Source organism: Lissotriton helveticus, chromosome 5_1, assembly GCF_964261635.1.
Source record: "Lissotriton helveticus chromosome 5_1, aLisHel1.1, whole genome shotgun sequence".
In the NCBI taxonomy this organism is placed as follows: domain Eukaryota; kingdom Metazoa; phylum Chordata; class Amphibia; order Caudata; family Salamandridae; genus Lissotriton; species Lissotriton helveticus.
The window spans coordinates 141,981,373-142,007,031 of NC_136065.1; the positions used below are offsets into that span (position 1 = coordinate 141,981,373).

A 25,659-nucleotide genomic window follows, 5' to 3' on the forward strand; every position below is an offset into this window, starting at 1 on the left:
GAATTTAAATAAAAAACAGTTGTTGGTCAAAGTTAGTAGTCATCCTGAAAATCCGGCCAACGCCCAGTCCTGGAGCAAAGTTGAACATTAAAAGCTTAGGGGCTCCTAGAAAAGCTGTCAGCCAAAATGGTACTGCCTGGCTTAGGAACAATTAAGACTCCCGCTCCAAGCCATGTGGAGTAGAGGTCAGCACAACAGTGGTAAGGTATCCCAATACCTGCCCCACATTACAAAGTCCAAGATGGCACCACCATTAAACAAGAATACTGTTAGAAATGGGGATCTCTAGAGGGCAGCGGCCGGCGCCGAGGTGCAAATAGGGATCCTTCTTCCTAAGTCAAAGTAAGGGGGCTACACCCTTTGATAACCCCTGCTCAACCCTGTGGTAACATAGCACAAGCAGATAGGCCTATCTCAGAGGCAGTGTGTGAAGCATTTATGACCATACACAATAATGCAGGGAAGACGCTACAAACGGACACCACAAGCAGTTATAGAAAAATAGTTCTCTTTATATAGGCTGAACACGAGGCTTAAAAGCGCTCAAGGAGCCACAATGCACATAATTACAGATTCACTTCAAAAGCAATAAAGGCACTCAAAAAGCGTTTCGAACAAACTTAGTTCAAGGCCGGGGTCCACGCGACCCGGTGATGCACAATGTACCTGAGATTTAAAGGGGAACGGCACGCAGCCTCACAAGGAAGCCGCAGTGACGACAGGCGGACTCGCAGTGGCCACAGCTCCCAGCTGTAGTGGTCCACGGTGTGCACTCAGGATAATCCTGGGACAGGGCTTAAAGGTGGGCACCCAGGGCACACGTAGGTGGTAACAAGATCCTCAAAGTGGGGACTAGTGCAGGCACTCAGCGGCACAGCTCCTCAGCTGCAGCGGCCCACAATAGCGATTGCAATGACTCTCGTAGGACGGCAAATGCAGGCACTCAGCGGCACAGCTCCTCAGCTGCAGCAGCCCGCGATAGCGATGATTCTAGTAGGACGACAAATGCGGGCACACAGAGGCACAGCTCTTCAGCTGCGCCAGCCCACAATAGCGATAACAAGGACTTTGGTAACATAGGCATATGTGGGCTCTCAGCGGCAATAGCTCCTCAGCTGTGGCGGCCCACAATAGCGATCACGATGACTTTAGTAACACAGGCAAATGCGGGCTCTCAGCGGCTACAGCTCCTCAGCTGCGGCGGCCCACAATAGCGATAACAATGACTTTTAGCCCGCATTCCCAGCAGTAGAACCAAAGGCTCTGGAATTCTCAACAGAAGCCTCACCTGCGAGTAGAATCCCCCTCAAATAGGGATCCAGGCGGCTGATGGGTGAAGTATAATGTCCCTTCGACTTCGGCAGGAGGCAAGCTCAAATCAGGCCGTTGGGTAGTTGCTTCAGCAGGATGGATGAAAGTTTCAAAGTCCTTTCCCTCTAGTTACACGGACAGAGGTTTGTCTTGAGATCCAGAAGTAACACACCGTGTAGGGGTTTCAGCACAGATCTTTATACCCCGAAAGTCTTTGTTCTCAAAAAGTCATAAATCACTGAACCCAGCCAGAACCAGTTTGGTGCCGTCCTAGAGCACTTTGTTTACAAGGCTGCATCCTGCCTTTCAGGAAGAGGGGGTCTGCTATCAGACGCACAGTGGGAGGTGGAGCCATCATTCACCTTGCAAGGCACAGCCCTGCTCAGATCAGAGGGTCACCCCTCCCCATACTTCACTGCAGATCTCTCTATTCAATCAAGGTCGGGCTCAGCCTGCCCTGACCCTCCAAAACCAGACAGCCAATACATATAACAGCAGAGCACACAGGAAGGTTTAGGCAAGAACATATCTACTTCCTAAAAGTGGTATTTTCAATCACAGAATATAAAAATAATCATCACTAAAAGATGCACTTTCATATATGGAGCTCAGGCATACCAAATTTGACTTTCCTATCATGTTTCTTGGGTCAATTAGGATTATACCATTTCATACCGTCAATTTACAATAGGGAGCATTCGCGCTGTGGCACTGAATGGCAGTGGCACAGCACCTAGAGAATCTAACACCCGCAAACACAGAGGAGACAAAAGCGAAAGAATGGAAGGGAGATCCACGCCAATGGTGCCAGGTCTAACAAACACTATCACTATAGCACTGCTGTGGTCTGATGTAACGGACAGCACAGGTAATGAGGTAAGGATACCCAAAAAGAGTGGAAGACATAGAATAGAGGTGCATCATAAAATATGTGTAAAAGAAACATATCCCAATACTGATACATGGTCCAGATATTAAAAATGCCACTAAAAATGTGCTATGCTTCACAAATACTAGTTGTATTTGCATCCAGTGCCTGTCCTAGTGTACATCCCTGCAATTACCTACCTTCACCTCCACAAAATAATGCCCTTTATAGTGTTACTAACTCAACTGACTAGAGCCTATGCTAACGGCGATTAATTACTCTTGCCACTGGTAACCTCATACTCATGCCTACAAATGTCGATCAGAGTCCAGGTTTACCTATCTTATTGGACAGTTATAAAGATCCTGGACTTTCTGTCTACATTCTAGACTATATGATATCCCCCAACATTATATCATTCCCATTCCTCAGGGTGGCACACTAATTTAATATTTCATAAATCCATTACATCACTCTCACTTGAATGTTCACAGTAAAGACGAATATGTTACCGCTCTCAGCTGTTGTGTGAGGATTTCTGCATGTAACCAGTTTCCATGGACATAGAGCTATGCAGCTGTGCACAACCACTTGAGATAGATCTTAGCAGCTCAATATTCCTGAAGATGAGGTATGATTTTCCAAGACATAATGGGCTGCTTCCATTGACCTAGGATTCAAACTAGAGTGCCAGAATTAAACAAATCTGACAGGAGATTTTGGTTATTTTTTACTGGATGTTTCTCAACTTTTCTTAATTTCAGGATTCTACATTGGAAGCAAGATTGTGTTTTGTGAAAAACCACTTTCTTGGTGCACTCTTCTTGAGGTGTCTTAATTTGCAATACTATAATATATAACTAACCAAATTCACATATGTTCTCCTTATCACTTAATCAACATTTGAAGGCCAATATGAGTGCTTTTGAGTATTATCTAAACAGCTAAAATAAATTGGCTCTCCCCCACTAAGATTTTAAAAGGCTACTGAGTCTTTATGAAGAACTTCATGGAAAGACATCTAATGTGTATGTATGTTATATTTTTTCTTATGGAGTTATTGGTTTAATTCCTAGCATTACCCTCTCTTCCTGTGTTTCAAAGTCCTTGTTTAGGTCGTACATTTCCCTGTGGGTTTACATCACCTTCTGTCCACCACTACAGATCAGTAATGATAATCATTGTGTGTTATAAAATAAAAATATAATATATATATACATATATATGTGTGTAGCTAAAGGAAAGAAAATATAAAGTAGTCATCTACATTGGTCTAAATAGAACAAATAATGTTTTAAGAAAAGATCCCTTCCTTCATAAATATAGGAAATACTTTGCTAAACAATGAACATTGTTGTTGCACTGAGTCTCTCAGTTTTATGGTCATATCACTCATAGATCTGTTATGTGTGTATTTTAATATACCAAGAAAAGGGGATTAAATCATCCTAGATTTATAAACATGTTATTCACAATTAAATATTGAATTAGCCAAATGGGATATATTATACTGAACTTTAGCATAGTAAGTGATCACATCTATGGCTCAGTTCAAAAAGCCTAATTTCAAGCAGCCAGAAATCCACTCCCATTGGTTTTCTCCTACATCTGGAGCAGATATCCAACTTTTCCGAGAGTCACAGGCAATCTATGACAATCTAAGGAAGTCGAAATCTATGACAGTTCTTTCCACGGGTACTGATACTAGCAAACATTTAGTTGTGCAGATTTTGCACAAAATGGGAAACCTGTATTAGTAAATCAGAAAGAAATGGGCATTTGGTTATAAAACTATTTTGGATATGTTTCCATGGGAAAATATTTTACACATGGAAGAAATCCTTGACAAACAAGGGTGTGCTGGAAAAACATTTCTAACCTATTTACACACTTACTACAACCTTTTGGGAGTAGTTTCAGGTGTCTAAATGGAATGGAAATCTGCATTGGAAATGTTTATGAATACACGAAAAGTACATGTTTTGCCCCTCCCCTTGGAGCACTCATGGTACCACCTCTAATACTTACCTTACAGTTCTGGAAAACCTGCCATACTGCTAGACTGTAATGGTTTCCATCGCAAAAAAGCACTTCACAGTTCTAAAATCCTGATTCTATGAACCAGATTAATGAATTTAGAATAGCAAACAGCATCTTTGCTTATCTGGATTACACATTAGTGTGTAAAAATGTTTGTGAATGGGTCCCTATGATGCTGCCTAAAATGTAATTTCCATTATAGGCAATCCCAGGCAATTCCAATTTTGCAATTACAGATACAAACATAAATGTCTACGGATATCAACCCACATTTGGCAAAACTTTCTTGCCCTAAAAGCTGAAAGAAAGTGGGCGCACCACGCTACTGGCTTATATTCTAAAAAATAAAATATTCTAACGTGATTCATCCATGTCTTGACCTAGTATGGGGCTGTTGGCATTCTTCATGGTATGCTGGCATAGCTATATGTCACTGTAGCGAGACTGACAATAACAACCCAAAAAAAATGTCATCCAGTACATCGACCTACCATTATCCTGCAAGGTAAGTATGTACAATTTTTAACTCCACCTACACTAACCTACTGTGGTTAGTGGATGTGGAGTTAACCCCACCTATTCAATTCTTAACTCTACCTGTACTTACCCACTTTGAAAAGCATAGGTGGAGCGAACAATAATAATGATATACTTAATTCACAATGTAGCAGTTGGTCAATATAGTGGATGGGATATTGTTGGCATGAGAAATATTAAATATAATATATTGACCCCCGCCCCCACAACACTGTCCCTTTAGTGAGTCAAGACTTGATTTATTGATTCTCTAACCTCAACTTCTGTAGAAACGTAAATTTTAAGAGCCAGATGTACAACCTGCCAAATAGCAACTTGCAAATTGCATCGCTTTTGCAACTCGCAATTTGCAACTTTCTATTTGGCATGTACAACAGTGTCTTGGACACTGTTTGCGATTCCCAATGGGTCGCAAAATGTGAGGCTCATGAATATTAATGAGCCACTAGTATTTTGTGACCTCATTTGGAATGGCTGGCCCTCCCAGGGATGATGGCCTGCTGGGACTGCTTTTAAAAGGGAAAACGGGATGCATTAAAAAATAAATAAATAAATAAATAAACATTTTCGTTTCATTTTTTAAGGGCAGGCAGTGGTCTCAGGGACCACTGCCCGCCCTTAAAAATAATTTTGCATGCATTTGCAAAGGGGAAGGGGTTCCCTGGGGCCCCTTCCCATTTGCGAATGCATTACCACCTACTTTAAGTAGGTCGTAATTTGCTAGTGTTTTGCAACCGCAATTCCGGTCGCAAAACATTAGTACATGTCTAAGGAGATGCTGTTTGTAAAGGAACGCCCCTTCAAAATACCGAGTCGCAAAACAGTATTGTGTGAGTCGCTACTTATTTGTGACTCGCAAAATACTGTTTGTACATGGGCCCATGGTTTTTAGCGTGCGCAAACGGGTTTAAGACCCGTTTGCACACAATAAAAACCGTTGTACATCTGGCCCTAAGACTTTATGTTATAACATGCGTACTCGCAAACATTATACTTAGAGCCAAAACGTATGGTCTGTGGTGTTACAAAGGGCTGCATTCATCCCTGAAGGGTGAGGAATGGGTGGGGTGGTGTAAACTGGGTGTACGGCACCAAAGCAAGTACATGGTTTGGACAGTAAGACATGGAGTAATATTTTGGGTTTCATTCAAACTGCCCTTTACATTTAGCCACTAGTCATAAATTTGAAAATACTGTGTAGTGCCTTATCGGAGTTGCTATCCCCCTACACCACCCTGGGGTAAGGCTTCTCGGCTTGCTGTCACGGTCCTTTGGCGAGTCAGGTGTACAAAGGAAGTAACCTGATTATTGAACTGGAATGAAATAGAATCTTAGGACTTCCAACCTCCTTATACCTTTAGCTTCTTATCTGTAAACATCAAGAGTGCTTAGAAACAGATTCTAATAAGATAGTGAGTGCTATCTCTAAGACTATGAGTGCTACAGTGGGAAAGTTTTATCCATATTACTTGGAGATTTAATATTTAATCCTTTATAAAGCTTTATCACGTTGGCAAAATATGCTGATTGTGAACTGTATTTATTTTATATGCATGTTCCACAGAGCATAGTGGCATTTCTTTGATCAGAGCATTTCCTGAGTCTCACCATAGGAACCACTCACACCCCAGGTGTGCAATGAGCAAGATAGAAGGTATGGAAACATAATTCATGTTTTTTATTAATCTCGGCCTCCTGTTGTGACAAATTGCGCCCTCTTGAATAATAATTTTCTGAACATATTTCTCTGCTCCTTTTTTTTAACAGAAATAGGAAAAACGTAACTCAATCTAAACACTGGAAGTAAGTAAATGATAAGGAAACAGGCCTGGAACCCAACAGTCAAATGATTTTAACAATGGGAAGATAACACACAGTCTTATTGTCCACTCACAAAAGAGTGATACAGTTCTGAATCTTGAAACAAGGAGTACTGTATTGTGGTATTGGGATTCCTTTGTCACCAAATACCCCTCTAATGACTGAATTACCCAATGTGAAACCAGAAAACCTAGGATCGATCGCAGTGACCACACTTGACAAAATGTGTGGTCCTTTGGAATTGTTTTATATCACTTTTCCTCCATTTTATTCGAGTGTTTGATTTGATAAACAATATTTTCATGTGTATAAGAATAGCCTTGGCCACCCTGAGAGTGCAAATGACAACTTACTTGCCTCTTGGTTCACTAATGGCGTTGTTGTCAGGAATGGGTGATGCCTTTGTGAATTAAATTAATATTTTTCACATTTATGTATTTGTTTAATGCATACTTATTTTTGTGTCTTGTTTTGAAGTTCAAATGGCAGAAATTGCTTAAGCTAGTGTATTTATGCATAGTTCAAACTTTAAATATAATAAATATTTATGGCCAGATGTACTAACTTTACTGTTTGCGATTACCTAATAGTGATTTGCTATTAGGTATTCGCAAACAACGATGTTCTACAGTGTTTTTTACACTGTTTGCAATTCCTTGGTGGGTCGCAAATAGGCCTACCTCATTAACATTCATGAAGTAGGTCACAATTTGCAAACCATTGGGAATCACTAAAATTACTGTGATGTTGGCATGCTGGGGTCAGCAGACCACCATGTCTGTGATTGTTTTTAAATCAAGCAATGTATTATTTTTTTTTTAAATCCTTAAAGGAAAACTGGATACGTTTCAAAAAGAAAAATTTTAAGTTTTCTTTTAATTTTTTAAGAGCAGGAAGTAGTCTGTGGGACTACTGCCTGCTCCTAAAAAAATGTCTTTAAAACCATCCCTAAGGGGGACATTCGAGACCCCTTCCCATTTGCGAATGGGTAACCATCCACTTGAAGTAGGCGATAAAATGTGAATGTTTTGAAACCGCATTATGGTTGCAAAACATTCACACATACCACTGTGAGTCGCTATTAGGGACAGCCTTAACATGCCCCTTCCTAAGACTGAATAGCTAACCCATTTTGCAATTCGGTGATAGGTGACCAAATTGCAAAACAGGGTTTGGTATATAGGAAAATGTTTTTTTTCTGGTCGCAAACAGCGAATCGGTCCGTTTGCAACCTAAAAAAAGCACTGCACATCTATAAAAAGCTATTTCCACTTGCTGTGGCAATACGCAGACAGGCATGCCTGCATCAATTGGGTTGAGCATATATAATGGCCTTGCAATCTTTTGTAGCACATTCTCACTTGTGCAGGCTGACATTTACATTGGATTTTTGCTTACCTGTCGTTCCTTATTCTGAGACAGCAGAAGTGTGACTTCTTGTAGCTTTTCCTGGATTACCTCTTGATAGACAAGGTTTATCTGCAAACATGTTTCCAGACTTGCGGGAAGATTTCTGTCCGTCTCATCATCAGACTTTTCTTCCCCTCTTTCTTCGTCCTGTTTTCAAGCAAACGTAAACAAGTAATCTCTTGTTACTGTAGTACTAAAACATGCTCCTTCAGCCATGGTTTCCTCACTCTCATTGCATTAACCTCATTAAAAACATCATATCAATGGAGCCTTTCTTGGCACAAAGGAGTACTAGGTGGACACGACACATTGCTTCCAAAAGCATCAAGTATGGCCTTAGTGCCTGAAAAAGCTCAGCAAAAGGTCACTTCAACTAGAATGATAGAAATCATTGTACCAGGCATGAAACCTAGAGCAAACCTTAGATGCAGATTTGAAGGTGCAATGCTTTTTTAGACCAAATTCAATAGGAGCATGGGTCAAACATTGCATTTTGTCTGCATTATTATCATCCCCTAGATGTACTACCATCTCAGATTTTTGTTACATTACAACTTGAATAGCAAGGTCCTAAGTATTAAGGGCCAGATTACGACTTTGGTGCAGTTGCCTCGGCTCTCCACCAGCACGGCTGCGCCAAAGCTGCGCAAAGACCGCTGACCTGATTACTAGTTCAACTTGTGCAGGCGGACGGTCCGTTTTTAACAGCAAAAATTTTCCAGCACTGCATGGATGGAAATGTCTCTTCAAAAGTGCGCGCCACGGAACACACAGACGTAATGAGATAAAAACATAGAGCGCGCCTGAGCGTGCGGGAAACATAAGTAAACAAACACTTACTTGTACACTACACTATTGCATTTCTAATGCTTGTTTTCTTTTCTGCTTGCTGTATGGATGGGCATAAAAGACACAGCATACAGGATGATATTGGCTAAAAAGAAACTGAGCTGGCTGAAGTTAACCATTGTAACATCAGGCAGGTTGGCAGGCAAAGGTTATCAATAGTAAATAAAAGAGGTGTTATTATACCCTCTGGAGAACCTGAACTAAACTGGCATTGACCTTGTACTGAGCAGGAGCTGCACTGCCTGAGCTGAGGACAAGTCAGCGCAGGCACTTGTACCACCGGGCTGGAAGTTACTATAAAGCTTTTTGTACTGTCACATTGTTCTGTATTCAAGGGGCAGGCTTGATGTACAATGGAAGGGGCCCTGCCTGTGAATACACAGAGAAAGGGTGGTAGAAGCAGGAGGTAGAAGAAGGACTACATAATGAGAGATTTACATAATATCTAGAATTCATTACCGTGAGATAAGACCCATCTGAATCTTCATCTTCAAGATCCTCTGCTATTTAAAAAAAACACAGGTTTTTAGTGATATATTCCCACATAGATACATTACTTTTAAAACACATATAACTCGGTTAACTGCATAAATATGTTGATGATTAAAAATTACTGTGTCATACTTGATGACTTTTACATCCTAAAGGAACCACGTAGAAAGCATCCCTGTAAATTCAGCATCTCTTCCAGAGACTCACCAAGTATGCAAATGAGTTCCTTTTTTATTGGATCATCTTCATTGTGTAAAATAAACCCATGGATGGAGCTTTCAGGGTCCACTTACTCGAGTCTATCACGTCCCTGGGGGTCTAGCACCCCCCTCGGGCAGCCATTTTATAAAGTGTCCTCTCTACAGCTTTCCAACAGAGGATTAGCTAGGCTTCCCCCACCATCAAATCACAGCATATAGGGCCAGTTGTAGGAGCCCAAATACCGGTCGGTAACGGCCGATTTCGGCCGTTACAAGCCGGTATTTAGGAATTGGCATGTAGGGGCCATTATTTTACAGAATCGGTAAATTTACAGATTCGGTAATTTTACCGATTCGGTAAATCCAAATGTAGGTGACACTCCTGAGAGTGTCACAGGCCCTTAAGAGTCGGTATTTTACCACACAATCCTATTGTGTGGTAAAATACCGAATCCAGGTGTGCATGCACATCTGTGCATGCACACTGTGCAATGTGACACACAGACATGCCCTAAGGGCATGTATGTGTGCCACATGTCACACATGCCTTTACTTCGGGTGCTTGAGGGTGTCAAACGGACACCCCCTGCACCCTTGCAACATTCGGTATTTACCGATTCGGTATTTCCCATTGATTTCTATGGGCTTCACAGCCTATAGTAATCAATAGGAAATACCGATTCGGTATTTACCGAATCGGTAAATACCGAATGTTACCGAATCAGTATTTCTAATTCTAAAATTAGCTTCATCTCCCTCCTTCTTATTTACCGATTCATAAATACCGAATCGGTAAAATTCGGTATTTATGAGTCGGTAAATGTCCCTCACCTACATCTGGCCCATAGACTCTTAAAGGACAGGCAGTGGATAGATAAATCATAAATAACAATCTTTAGATATGTGATGCATCCACCTATCAAATAACGAGTGACAAGTGCAAAAGTGAAGACATTTTAGGGACAATACTCAGAGGATACTAAAATTCTTGGTTTAGCACTCAAAACCACTTTGAAAGCACTCAGATATTGTGGATGTAGTAAATTCATCTTTTTTGTGAAGTCACCCCAGACTTTTCACCTTTTGTTGGACCGTATATTTTTGCTGGCTTTAGAAATCTGTGCACTTTACCCCTGTTAACCAGTAGTAAAGTGCCTGTGCTCCCCCTTTTAAACATGGTTGAACTGACTTATTCCTAATTGCCATATTTAACTTGCCTGTAAATCCCTAGTATATGGTAGAAAGTGTACCCAGGGCCTGGAAATTAAATGTCACCAGTGGATAGCAGCACCTATGGTGCCATCCACTACAGTGGCACTTCAAACATGGCTTCAGGCTTACTCTGTGTAGCCTGACTGTAGCAACCTCCCTTTTAAATATAAATACGTCTCTTTTGTAGGCCTTTTAGCTCACAAGGCATGATGCATGATATTTACAAGTAGGATAGGACATGTATACATTTAATTTGAACATGTCCGTACAGTGCCTAGCACTCAAACACTACTTTTCACCTTAGCAGACCTAGCTGTCCTATGTAAAAAAAACAGAGTACAGATTAAGATCCTAATACTGTATCTCAGGAATGGGACTAGCTAAAAAAATACACAACTATTTTTAATAGTTATTAAAAATACAATTCAATTGTGCCTGAAATTCCTTGAGGCTAAATTACAGTTGCTCACCAACGTCTTCCAGCAAGTGATTAGCATTTAAATAGGTGAGGAAAAAGGTGTGAAAAACCTCCCAGCAGCAAATATAATACACTGACCTAAATAAGCAGAGAGAACCGCTCTGAACCTTACAGAATATGCAGGGTGGGAGTTATGTGCATCATTGTTGACACTGCAGCGTCAAATCCTGCTTGAGTGTAAAATCTTGCTTGACAAGTCTGCTGGCATCACACATAACACCTGGGGCACACTTTAAAGAAGAGAACAGATGGCAAGAAAATGCTTGTGTATCCGCTATCTGATTGCTGAAGAATCCTGCTTTTGTCCTATCAGACTTCTGTCAGTGGGGTTATTGTGGTTTCAGTAGTGGCTTCAAACTGGTTTTAGTGTTAGGTGTGAGAAGACACTCAGATTGCCACACACACACACACACAGCCCTCATGGCCCACGTTTAGTGTGGCTGAAGGCTTTTGCCACATAGCAAAATGCCCAAAGTGGGTATGGTTGGTCCAGGGAACTTTTATACCATTGGTTAGAGCATGCCTAGAAGTCACTCCTACCCACTATCTCGTACCAGGCATAAGTGTGACATCTCCAGGCACCCTCTTCAGAACACTTCTGGATCTAAGGAAGAACAGAGAGCACTGGACCTGCTTTCTGTGATTTGTGAGGAGCCCCAAACAACTGGACATGTTTCCTCTTGTATCCAGGACAACAAATAAGTGAACTCCAAGAATCATAGGCTAACCTCCATGTCAAGTTACATGGATACAAGTTACAAGAGGCCTTTCCTGAAACTGCCCAGATGACCAGTGGTAGCTGGTCCTGGACTAGACCATGCTGTTGGCCTCTGCCTGACAATCTGTGAGGCTCCAAGTGCCTCCCCTGAGGTCTTGGAGAACTTTAAAATGGTACTGCAGTGATGGATCGGGACTTAAAGGACTAAGTCAGTAGGTAAAGTCTTTGACTAGGATGAACCCAGTTGATGTATCTTACCAGCGCTGCATCACAGCCAGCTTCAAATTGCACCTAGGTCCCAACTTACCATTGACTATTATTGGCACTTTGTACTTATTGTAAGTATTCCTACTTTAAACTTTACAGATTCATATCTCTAGTTCCCCATAATTGATTTTTGTGATTTTGGTGTTGTTTTGTTTATTGGATTCTACTCTATTTCTCAAATTCGGTTTGGAATCTTTATTGTTTTGCACTTTGACTCTATTTCTGATTTGGTACTGCATAATTTACATTACACATTGTCCTAAATTAAGACGGGTGGTCACCAACCCAAATAATAAACCAATTTCATAGAGTGAGTAGGGACAACATCGTGTGATCCAGATACAACATATCTCTGTTCCAAAAAATCCTAACAAAGGTATAGAATGGGATGTACGCTGAATGCATGAGGGGGTTCTGGGTCAAAGGCCTTCAAGAAGGACAAGCAGGTTTTTGGTCCTCTAGAGATTCTTGGGAAATATTCTTCCAATCTAAGACGGGGGAGTAAGTTCAGGAAAAAGGTCTTCAAGCCAATGGAGCACTAAGAATGAAGAGATCTCTCTCTGAACCGCTTATATTTGGAAGGTTCAGTGGCCAGTAGATCCTGGAGGTGGGGTGGGGTCATGTGACTGGTACTCCTGTAAGATTTTGGTTAGATGAAGTTGGATCTTCCCTTGCAGGGCCTCATGGACAATGTACAGAGCTTAAACAGATACCAGTGCAGAGCCTTCAGTGATACTGTGATGTGGTCTGACCAGAGCAGATTCAAGTCGGAGTGATTCTGACTTCTTTGCATCCCATTAAAACTGTGGCTAATATGCCATTGTAGGTGGCACTGCAGTGGTTCAGATGGGATACTACCACACAAGGACTAATGTGATCTTGTATCACTGTGATAACAAGGGAAGGATAGCCTCCTTTACACATAAATGGTGAAAGATGCTTTTGACCATTGTGTTAACATGGAGTATGAAAGTAAAGTTGGAGTAAATAGTGATGCCTACATTTTCACGCTTTTACTGATGATTGAAAACCGCTAGCTGAGCATGATGCGAGGGACATTCGAGTCCTTAAGTAGAATCCCATACTTTCAAACATTGCGGCAGAGCTTGTTTTGGTGCATCTAATCTTCAGCAGACAAGATCCAATTTAATGTTGCAAAAAGGAGCCTTTCTGTAGCTGCAGGTGCAGATAAACTTCAACAGTGTATCTATAAAATAATATGGTGTAAAAAACAATGGTCTGAGCCAGATGGGCCCTGTATGTGGGATTCAGCTGGGCGGGAGTGCTGTTCTTTCGAGAAGCCTGCAGGTGATGGAGGCAGTTTTGGCCCAGAAAGTTACAAGCTTGTCCTGGAGAGTGCAGTTGTCCAGAAAGTAAGTCCCTTTACTCCAATTAGGCAAGAACAGCTAGCCAGTTAAGAAACATCATGCGCTGTATTAGAGAAGGTGCTTCAGGGGCGTAACGGGCAATTGAGCTCGCTTTGCGCGTCCCCTGGGCACTTTGGTATTACAGAAGGGGCCGTAGAAGGATGTGCGGCCCTTTCTGTAATACCGCTGGCACACATAAAGCACCAGCGCTATCTTCAAGGGGCGTTCCCTCATTTGCATGGGGGGTGTGCCCCATGCAAATGAGGGAATCCCTTTGCCTCTGTGCTCGCGCCGTATTACAGATGCGGGAGCAGAGGCAAAGAAGCTCTCGGGAGGCACACTGACAGTGCACCACCTCCAAGGTGGTGCACTGACAGTGCATCCCCTGATTGCAGCCCTCTGGAGGAAAGAAAGGGGTCCCATGGACCCCCAGACATCCCATTGCAGGCGGGTGCAGTCTCTGACTGCACCCGCCTGCAAGGTCATCGCTAATCCCCTTTTAAAAGTGCCGGCGGGTTGCCGCCTGCACTGTGAAACACGAAGCAGCTGCTTTAAAGCCGCTCCATATTTCTCATAAATGTGCTGCCCCCAGGGCAACACGAGTTTGTGGCTACCCTGGGAGCAGCGCATTCTATGTAATAGGGAGCACTTTCCCTGTGTGTGCCCGGCGTACCTGTTTTAAGGTGCGCTGGGCGCAAATAGGGAGAGTGTCCCCTTTACATAATAGGGCCCAATAAGGTGAACAGTGCTAAATGTCCATGAAAGAGCAAAAGGTCTTAGCAGACAGGTAACAAGTAGTTTCTGCCTAATGTTAACTGGGGCAGTTACCTTCTCTTTGGGAGGAGCTGCTGTCAGGCTCTTTCCTCTCCAGATCCGAGCTTGACTACACAGGAATTGCCCTCTAAACCTAACTAAGCCTTCCTAATCCCCCCATGGGAGAGTCCAAAACGCAATCCCATTTGGGGCACGTTTGTGGCTTCTGATGGTATCCACTCTGGGTCTAGCAGGACACTAGGGGATGGACAGGAAGACTCTAAGATGAAAATTAATGCTGACATTGGCTAAAGGAATTTGTATCAGCAACAAAGATTCCCAGTAATTGTAGGCTTCTGGAACAATGCTTGGGTATAAAGTTGGATGGGGAATGTCAAAAGCTGAAAATCATTGCATATGCAGGACTAGAATCTCTGGTTGGAAAATGCCTCCATAAATAATTAACAGTAAGCCGCAGAAATCTCTCTCCGGCACTCAAGGATAGGCCCAAGAAGTTTTTTTGCTTTCGGTTAATCCAGGCTCATCAGAAGAGGATACAGGAGCAAGGTTTTGTTGCTCTCTTCACCACTGAAACAAATATGCCTTTAAACTAAATTAAATTACACAAAAACAAAAGATGAGAGGAGAAAGTGGCATACCATGATAAGGCATTTATAATAACAACCTTACTTTCTCAAATTCGACAAAATATTAGCTTTTGTGCTCACAAATGGCCAATATATTCTACGACCAGGGGCAATGAGGACCCAACCCCATTATGCCTTCATTCCATATCTTTGTCTCACCAGACTCCGAAGCCGACTCAGAGATAGAATCTGAAACAACAACTTCAATGGAAGCATCTTTAGGATCTAGGCTTTTCTCAAGGGCCGCGATTTCCTTCCGAATCCTCTCTCTTTCTGCATTTAGGTCTTCCACAGACATGGCTAGAAGAAACAGAAAAAAATAAATTGCACATAAATCAATAAATAAAGCATTAGCTTCCCATACAAATCAAATCTTCAGAAACATAACACAAACTTTGGTTGAGTTCAAAGTTGACTTCATCACGGTTAGATCTGGTGGAGGGGCTATCAGGGGTTACTGAGCTTCAGTTGTGACAAGGGGCCACGCTTTAAAGACCCAGATAAGGCAATTTTCGTCCCAACAATCACTGTCATGTGATGAAAGGCAATGTAACATGAGAAATACTCAGTAACACGATAATTGTATGTAAGAAACAATGTTATCACTCCCACAGTGGGGTATGTATGTATTCAACACAAGCCTCGTTGTCCATTTACAAAGGGAAAATGTAATGTTCCTGTACCTGGCACACCTTAAGTTTAGGTTACTGAAGTTCAGACATTTCTAATGATTTTCGGCAGCTCTCTCGAGGTCAGAGAAAGCAATTAATCCTTAAGGTACCATACCAGATCCACAGTACATCTGAATAAAGTATGGCGGCTTTAGCATCAATCCAACCAACAGAAAACAAGTACTTGGGTCTTCATGATTACACTTTTGAGGTGCAATGTTGCTGCTTTTTACCATAAATGTAATTAGAGATAAATCTATTTCCATCATACTCAAATGCATCCAAGACACCAGTCGAATCCAGCAAATACCTTTAATTAAATTAACTTCAAGTAGTAAAGCATTGGTTGCCTCTCCCCACATCAATGCCCGCTCCAGAGGGCACCCATTGCAAGCTTGCGCCATGTCCATAACCTTTCTCTCAACACACTCAACCAACCACTTCCTTGCCTAATGGCTTCTATCACAAAACCTTTCAAAACGTGATTAAAGCGCTCAACTTGTCCATTTCCATGTGGTTCGTACAAGGATGTAAAAAAATGTTTAATACCACAATTGTTTAAAATACTTTCATCTCTGATGACGTCAATTGTTCGCCATTATCTGTGACTAAAGTGGATGGACATCCTTCACGTGCAAACACTTCTTTTAAAAAACTTATGACTGCACAAGTGGTTTCCTGCTATACAAATTTCACCTCTGGCCATTATGGTGATAGTCAAGTAAGACAAGTGCAAAACGAGAATTTTCTAGCAAAATATTAAATGGCCCTGAGATGTCAAATGCGACTTTTTGCCAAGGTTCCAAAGGCATTTCAACAATTTTTAGTGAAGGAATGATTACCTTTAAAACATTTTCACTAGAAACACATACTTCACACTCCCTGACTGTGCGATCAATATATCTATCCATTGCAGGCCACTAGAAATAATTTCTAATCAACAGTTTCATGGCTGAAATCTCTGGATGGGTTTTGTGAGCAATTTTAAGAATCACATCTTGCATACCTTTCGGAGGAACACACTTTCCTTCCATCTCCAGTTCATCTGACACATTAAATAGTGGTAACAATTCAGATCTTATGTCATTCTTTCTTGGCCATCCTTCCATCACAAATTTTTTTATGTCTTCCCAATCATCATCCTTGCGTTCACATTCTTCCCACATATTTTCAGTAATTTCAGTGAACTGCACTGGTACCACATCATTGATGTTGACAACTAGATCACACTCTTTGATTATACCCACCTCATTTTGACAACATGGTAGGCGTGATAGAAAATCTGCAGTAACCTTTTTCTTTCCAGGTACATATTCTGTTTTGAAATTGTATTCTTGGAGCTTCGATGCTAACCTGGCAATTCTCGCCATAAAATTCCAACCTCCACCAGAAGACAGAATATTAACTAATGGCTTGTGATCTGTCCTCAAAATAAATTTGCTGCCCCACACATAGATGCGGTAATGTTCAATAGCCCATACACATGCAAGTAACTCTCTCTCAATAACAGCATACTTGTGTTCGGTTTCATTTAGTGTTTTTGATGCATATGCTACATTCCACTCTTTACAACTTTTCTGCGACAAAACACCTCCTATACCGTACAAACTGGCATCAACAGTAACAATGCATTCTTTCCTCGTGCAAAACGGTTTTAAAGTAAGTACACTAACAATCTCTACTTTGATATCATCAAAAGCTTTCTGTTGTTCACTTGACCATTCATAAGGAACATTATGTCTTAATAATTTCCTCAAAGGTTCCATCTTGGTTGAAAAATTCTCAACAAATTTGCTGTGATATTCGCACATACCTGCAAAAGATAACAATTGATCCTTATTGGTTGGAGCTGGGGCATTGAGTATAGCATCCACATTAGATTTTTTGGGAATAACTCCATCACCAGACAAAGTGTGGCCTAAATATTCAACAGATTTTTTTAACAATTTGCATTTATGTGCTTTAAGGGTGAGACCATGTTTTGCCAACCTCTTACAAACTTCATTTAAATGTCTTTCATGTTCTGTTTTATCTTTTGAGAAAATCAAGATATCATCTTGAAAACACTTTACGTATTGATCAATGTCTCTGAAAATCTGAAACATCACCCTTTGAAAAACCAACACGGTTGACGCCAACCCAAAAGGCATTCTTGTGTATTGGTAAAGACCTTGAGGTGTAATGAATGCTGTAAGTTTTTTTTAATCTTCCGTCAGTTCTATCTGGTGGTATGCAGACCTTAGATGTAATATTTATAACTTTTTTGCACCTTTCAGCATTGAAACAACCTCATTTGTATTTGGTAGAGGGTGAAAACTACAATTATATTCACATTTAATGCTCTTAAATCCACACATACCCTCAATTTTTGGTCTGGTTTGCACACTAAAACACTGGGGGGAACCCCATTCGGAGGACTCAGTTTCCTCAATGATGCCTTCACTAGATAATTCCTTGAGTATGTCCCTTAATTTTTCTCTTACATTTATTGGTACACCCCTCAACTTCTGTTTTACAGGACATGCATTATCTTTTAAGATAATTTTGTGAGAGAATTTTTTTTGTTTGCCTAACTTGTCACAAAACACCTTTTTTAATCTTTTATCACTTGGACTTCTTTTCCACCATAATTTGTTCTGACTCTTTTCTTCACTTAATAACACTGGTTCAATGGACCGTGGATTTAAAATGATGCCCAATTTCCACTGATCACGCCAGCCTAACACATTTACTCCTTTCACAGCAATATATCATTTTATATCTGCACATCATCCTTTAAAGCATAAAGGAACATTAAAATAACCTTCTGTATTGATTTTAGAACCGTCAAAGCTCTCAGCTATAATATCAGATGGTTAAAGCCGTCTACTTTGACATATTTCACTAATTGTTTCGTTGTAATACTTTTGAGGGATAATAGCCCAAGGAGACCCAGAATCTGCCATCAGCTCTAATTCTGCTCCTAACACTTGTACCACACATTTTGGAGATCTCATTATTGTTTCTTCGTTAGAATTCACTCCATTATTGATGATGGACACCACAAATCCCTTGTTACACCCAGATAATTTACTGTACTCGCTTCCATTATTTATCTTATTAGTTTCAGAAATGCTTAAAACCATACCACGTTTGATTTAAATTTCTTCTACTATCTCTGCAAACATTACCATTCTGCCGCATGTTCTGCATTCTCTATTGATGGGAGGACATCCCGGGGACGATGCAATATGAGATCTACTACTACACCTGTAGCATGAATTTTGACTAAAATAACTATATCGCTTAACACTATTGCTATGGTTATATTTACCAACACTATATTTGGCTTGTGGCACATCACTCTTTTGTTCATTTTTGTTTTTTACTGCACATACTTCATCCACCCCTTCTGTCTTAACAATATTCTGTCTTACTGTTTGCATCCACTTTTCTGATTGCTTCTTATCTTTTCAACAAAATTTCACCATATGACTCCACTTTGAATCGTTGAAATCTCCACAACTGCAATCCTCATGTGTGATAACCGATGCTACTTTGTAATCCACAATATCTCCAAAATTACGTTTTCTTGTAATATTTTCCAAAAATCCTTGGGGCTCGAGAAACACTCTGTTCCCATAATGAGATATTGACAAAAGTGTTTCTGCAGCTCGTCGCCATTATAATTATCTTCCAGACATCTTTTTCTTGAAATAAGGTTTATTTAAATTCAGCACAGCAAAAACATCCATCCATCAGTGATTCCAGATGCAACTGAAGCACAGATGGAATCTATTTATTTACTTATCTATAACCCAAAGCTCTAGGAAGAACATGGAACACAGTACAAAGATATACAAGGCGTATGCCATGCAAACCCAGGCTGTGAGATCATTGTTGTTAAAGTAACAGCACACCTAAAATGTACAGAATGTAACAGAGGGGGAGACAGTATGTGTGTTTGTGTGTGTTATTGAGAGTGAATGACATTGAGTGAGTGTGCTCTTTAGCCTATTTCTGAACAACTTGGTTAAATATTTGCTAGAGGCTGGCCTGGATGTTCCAACCATTGCTGTGTTACTAGCCACTACAGAAAATACATTAGACAGATTTAATGGAGCACGTTATAGGTTACTGCCCTAAGAAAAATGTAACCCTAAATACCACGCAAACATATCTGTTAAACCTTTGCTGCATCTTAGAGGGAAGCCCAGTGTCCAAGATGTAACCTTCACTGCATCTTAGAAGGAAGCCCAGTGTCCACGTTGAACTACTTGGGTGCGTAACAGATTATGAATATCCGTGTATACAATTTAAAGATTAGATAAAGTGGAAAGCCCAGGTAGATAATAACTTAACTAGTATATTTCAAACTACACAGGCTATACATGGCTTTAGAGAAAAGTTGGGTAGCCCATCTTCTCTAAGCATCATTTAGAAAATCTACCATCAGAAAGCGGTGTCCACTGCATTGTTCGGAGTAGAGCTTTGGGGATATGGCAATTTAATAAAGCTCCAAGTACAAGAGAAACATTTTCTGACGTCCATGCTGCTGTTAGGACCTGGGACTCCTCTAGTGCCTCTATATTTTGAGCTAAGTATTTCCACCATAGCAGACAAGACAGCGCTTGTACCTGTATTGTATTGGGTGCATTTACACAGAAGCCCCTGGGCTGTAATATATTTGAAATCAGTCTCAGAAATGACTCCATACACTGTCCTACCTGCTTTTGTTCCTTGCCTGCCGCCACTCCGGGGAACCTTTTGCTGTCACTGCTGCTTGGATCTACGCACTGCTGGAGGGCTGCTTTGCGGGTCCATCAATACCGGCATTAGTCTCTGACCTGCCCCGCCAAGAAGGAGGAAGCCTACACTTCCGAGGGTGCACCGCACCAAGCACAGCTGCCGTGAGTGAGGGGGAGGCGTGGTGATCGCGCTTAAAGCGCTGCCTCTCCCCCTGCAGCGCGGGATGCGTGTGGGACAGAGCCCGGACGAAGCCCGGACCAAGGGTGGGCGCGTCTGAGCCCGTCAGAGGCCGAAGGAGGCTGGGCTGGGCCACCCCCCCTTTTACTTGCTGTGTTAAGACCCCCTGAGCCCTGGACTTCTATAAACTCTGAGGTTACTTCTGCTTTTAGACCATGACTTCTAAATGCAAGGCTACTGAATTGAGGGAGGGGAGTGTAGTGGGAACGCTGGATGCGTTTCTGACAAGGGCGGAGTCAGTTTTAGTGCATGAAATACAGCTTACAGAAAAAAGGATCTCCTTGGAATCGTATGCAGGGCAAAAAAGATCATCTCTGGGGGCTATATCTTTGGTCAAATCTCCCCTGGGTGCCCCGCAAGTCACGGTCTGCCCAAGTGTGGACGTATCAGATGCTAGGTCGGCTAGGGGACCAAGTGATGGCCTATCCTCTAAATTAGGGGCTACGGAGACGGACAACTTAGGGACTTTTGCTCTCACCCAAAGGACAAGGTTGAGTTTTCCTAGGGACCAGGAGGTGACTGCCACTGTGGAGGAGTTAGTCTTGCCTGTATTCCCGGTCCTATCCCAAGTTCACACTACAATTACGTCTCTGTCATCCCAAGGCGATCCTGCCACTAGACCTCAAAGGACTCTTAGGGAAAGGGAAAGTGTGGCATGTTCCTCTAAGCCTAGTTCAAGAGCTAATAGTGAGGGAGGGAACGGGGAACCACCGGCAAAACGCACAAGGGGCGGTGTGGCAACGAGAAATAAGGCCAAAGCTAAGCTTAAACATCAAGCCTCAGGGACATGTGTGTATCATCCCCCGAAACCCAATGGTGGCACAACCTTAATTCCAAACCTTGATCCCCCACCTCGGTGGAGCATGGAGGCGACCCTGATCATTGGAAACGCTTGGAGACTCTTATTTCTGCTCTCTTAGCGCCTTTTTAAGCAAACTAGGGGAGATTGAAGAAAAATTGTCTCATCCTCTAAAATCGAGCAATGTTCAAGATAATCAGGAGGCATGTGGGTGTCACTGCGAAGCCCGTGGGGGAGGGGGACTTAAAGCACCAGCGGCGCAGCTGCTATCAGAGACCATTGGTTCTGTGGGGGTTCATAATAAGGATGTGGCCCATGGGGTAGGAAAAAAGCCTACTGGCAATGCATGCCTTGCCACGTCACGATCATTAGGTTTGCCATCTGGATCGGGGGGACATGGTACAATTATCCACGGGAGGCCAGAGGACAGGCGGACTGGCGAATTGTTTGCACCCACATGAACAGAACCCGTCCACGCCCGTGGGCCCCTTGAGATCATTACCTATTGAACAGGCCAAATCCATCACGCAACCCAGTAATCACCATAGAGATGGTCGCACTATGTTGAATGCTGTGAACACCAAGCCCTTGGGGGACGTTTTACATTTGCCACCGGCTGCATGCCCTTATGTTTTGGTCCTGGCTGGTGTTCCCCCGCTCAGACCAGACCAATTTGAATCCTGGACCCAACTGCGTAATAAAACCGTAGATTGGTTATCCAGACATAAAGGCTTCAGGGTACCAATGAGTAATAACATCATTATGGTACGTAGAGTCGGGTGGGTGGGGCGGTCGCCAAAAAATATCATGGGGGACTGTGTGGTTGTCAACTTTCGAAATCCCTCAATTGTTCAGACGATTTTGGGGCGCTAGAGGGCGCACAAGCTAATGGCCGCACTTTAGTGAGGCTCTGGCTGCCTGGTCAGAACTATCCTGAATTTATCCTCTTACCCTGCAGTTGTCCACCTAAAAATGTCAACGAGTGTCAGGAACCGTGCCCTGCTGATCCTGTCCAAATTTGGTGGCGATCCGACGTCGGAAGCCGGACTTCGTCGAGTGTGAAGTCAGACCGGGACACACTGCTGCAGAGGGGCGGTGCGACAGCCTGGCAGCGCGACTACGTGAGGCCGAGGCTCGCCACGAGGAAAGCGGGCCTCAGTCGCGGGGCGGCCTGCCTGGAAAGTGCTATCCCTGCCGAGGTTCGGCTGACCGGCTGTGGCGGTGAGTCTTCCCCCCTTGCTGGACACATCAACGTGCAGGGATATTAAGCGGAGATACAAAGACTTGCTGGGACCGGGAGTGGAGACGGGACCTGCCGCCCGGCCGGGAGGTGGGTGAGAGGAGCCCCGAGCTGGGCGAACATTTGCCGATAGTGCCAGACCACCCTCCATGGACCCGCCGCTGCTGGTGGAGGTGGGCAGGGGGGCGCCAGGAGCCTGCTGTGGAGCACGGCCGGATTCCGGACCCTTCACTGGTTGCTGCCCGCCGGCAGCGCGGTGGGACCTCCCCCCATCCCCCCCCGAGTCTCTCCAGCACGGTCTGAGAGCGTCCCTGTAAGGCAGGGGGGACTGCATGAGCACAACTGGGGCATATTACGGACCATTGCACCTACTGACGACGTACAGTACCCATAGGAGTGTGGCTGGTACTGGGTTGTGGAGGCGTCGCTTGTCTGGAGGTCCGCAGGGGTGCGCGTCCCTCACTCATACCACGGCGAGGCCGCGTGCGGCCTACAACCCGAATACTGGTGGAGGATCCTGTGCACTCGTCTGGGCAGCTCGGCGCTGTGGGAGACGGAGTGACCCCCGACTGGGCGCTGGAGATCCTTGTAGCTGCTGTGGTGCCCCCTTCCACGAACTGCTAGCGACCGATGCAGGCAGCAGGTGACGGAGGAGCACAGGCCTTCCCTGCCCAGTGGAGGTGAAACGCACATTGGTGGAGAGCTGACGGGGGTAGGATGCCCACAGGGTGGCCTTGGAGAAGGCACTCTACTACGGCTCGGACCTAGACCGCTCACCCTTGGTACGACACCACCGGCCGCACGCACATCGGAGCCTAGTGGAACCACTGACACCTCATGAGCGATTGAAGGTAACTTCGGTTACTGGGGCTGAAGACACACTCGGTTGCGGTTGTGACTTGCACGCTGTTGGACCGCTCCTCGAGTCGAAGGTGCTGCCACGTACGCAACCATTGTGCTGGCGGTTCAGATGCAAAAGGATTTGTCGACAGGCAGTGAGAACCGCTCCAGTCGTATCTCACCGAGCACCTCAAGCCCCTACAAGCGACGCACAATGGGGAAGAATGACAATAAGCAGCCTAAACTTTCTTTTGAACCCGCGGCCACTAAGAAACAACTACGAGACACGGCAGGGGCTGGTGGTACACGTGGTTCACCGAGTGCTGCGCCCTTATCCGCCTCCGGGACCCCTGAGATGCAAATGATGATGGAGGAGATGAGGCAGGGCTTCGCCACAATAGTGGACAAGGTGGATCGGCTGTCCTCGAGGATGGATGGGGTCGCACAGAAACTGGAGGTCCACGAGGAGCGCCTGACGGAGGCAGAGCGACGCATATCGGCCGCGGAGGATACATCAACATCCCACGATACCCGCCTCTCCAGGATGGACAACATTCTGCGTGTGATTGCGGCAAAAAATTAGGAGTTGGAGGCGAGGAGTAGACGCAACAACATCCGCGTCATAGGTGTGCCGGAATCCACCAACACTGGGCGTATGGAAGAATGTCGAAAAAATCCTCGCGACTGCAGTGGGCAGGGAGGCCTTCTCCAGTCAATTTATTGTCGAACGGCCCGAGCCAGGGAGGCCGCCGCGGCCTATTATCGCTCGGTTGCTCAACTACCGCGACCGCGACGCGGCACTAAGGGCGGCACGGGTGCACCGAAACCTGACATGTGATGGGGTGACCTTCTCAGTATACCCGGACTTCACCCCTATGGTGCAGGAACAGCGGAAGAAGTTCCTGGACGTAAAGAAAAAGCTTAGAGACATGCAGGTGGACTATGCACTCCTGTACCCTGCAAGACTCAGAGTGACCCACCAGGCCAAACAATATTTCTTCACTACTCCGCAACAGGTGGAGGACTATATCAAAAAAATCCGGGTTACTAGAGGAGGAAGGCGAGACGAGGAGGATGATGGAGTCGACGGGGGACATTTGGAGAATGCTGGCGATTGACAGTGCCTCTCTGATTTAGACTGATAGACCTTTTGTTGTTGACCTGTTGCTCGATTTGCCCCCTTGAACCTGGCCAAGCCCCGGATGGACTACCTTGTTGTGGCAACGAGTTGCAGATTCAGTGCTACGTGAACTTGCTGTGATTGAGATGGTGGCTCGCTAACTGTGGCCTGATATTGGGGTTGTGGTTGAGGCGGGCGAGATGTTGGCAAACTTGGTGGAGGCATGACCTGCTGCTGATAAATGGGCATTCTCACTTGAATGCACTGGGGTCCTCTCCACCTGGGGAGGAAGGCGTGAGAGAAGTTGGAATGCTGGACAGGTGCTACTCTGCAGGGGTAATGTATACCAGGCACCACCCCCCCCCCATCTCTGACTGTTCCCGCATGGCGTGTACGGGGCGGGAGGAGATTATCGGGGTGGATTGGTGCGTTCCTCTTTTGCCCCCGGAAGGGGATTCCCCACACAGTTCTTTGATGGTTGTTGAGAATGGGGTTCGGGGAGGGGGGAGGGAATGCGGTACTGGCAAGATTGGGTTGCTTCAGTGGGTGGGGGGAGGTATGGGAGTGAGGGAGTTGGGTTGTTGCATGCGGGGGGGAGGGGGAAGTATGCCTGTTGGGGTTTGGGTTGTTGTGATCATAAGCAGTGTTTCGGGAGATATCCATGACGTGCATACTTGCATTGCAGCAAGTGTGACTGATAGTGTTACGGTATGTGAGATGCGGATGTTTCGGACAGTGAGGGTACTTGCACTAGGTATGATGCGAATAAGGGCTGGCATCTTGGCTATGATTCTTTACGGGAAGTGCAGTGGCGGACATGGGCGATGACGCATTGAATAACATCTCGATATTGTCCTGGAATGTGCGAGGCCTTAATGATCCCAGGAAATGCAGAAATGTACTTACGTATTTAGATAGACATCATGTGAAGATAGCGTTACTTCAGGAAACTCACTTGGACCCACGAAGGGACCCTAAATTTGCATGTAGATGGGCACTTGTGAGGGAGTTCTCTTCCTATTCCACGTATTCCAGGGGTACGGTAATTTTGATT

At 44.0% G+C, this 25,659-nt stretch overlaps 1 protein-coding gene across 1 annotated transcript in view; it reads right to left on the reverse strand.

Moving 5' to 3' along the window:
- The window catches only part of SNAPC4 (small nuclear RNA activating complex polypeptide 4), a 234,552-nt gene that overhangs the window by 176,731 nt on the left and 32,162 nt on the right, over positions 1-25,659 (reverse strand). The window contains exons 2-4 of the mRNA XM_078641909.1: positions 15,130-15,270; positions 9,296-9,339; positions 7,976-8,134 (exon numbers count right to left, since the gene is read on the reverse strand). Coding sequence (XP_078498035.1) covers positions 7,976-8,134; positions 9,296-9,339; positions 15,130-15,268 — 342 coding nt within the window. The 5' untranslated portion in view covers positions 15,269-15,270. The remainder of the gene's footprint in view (positions 1-7,975; positions 8,135-9,295; positions 9,340-15,129; positions 15,271-25,659) is intronic.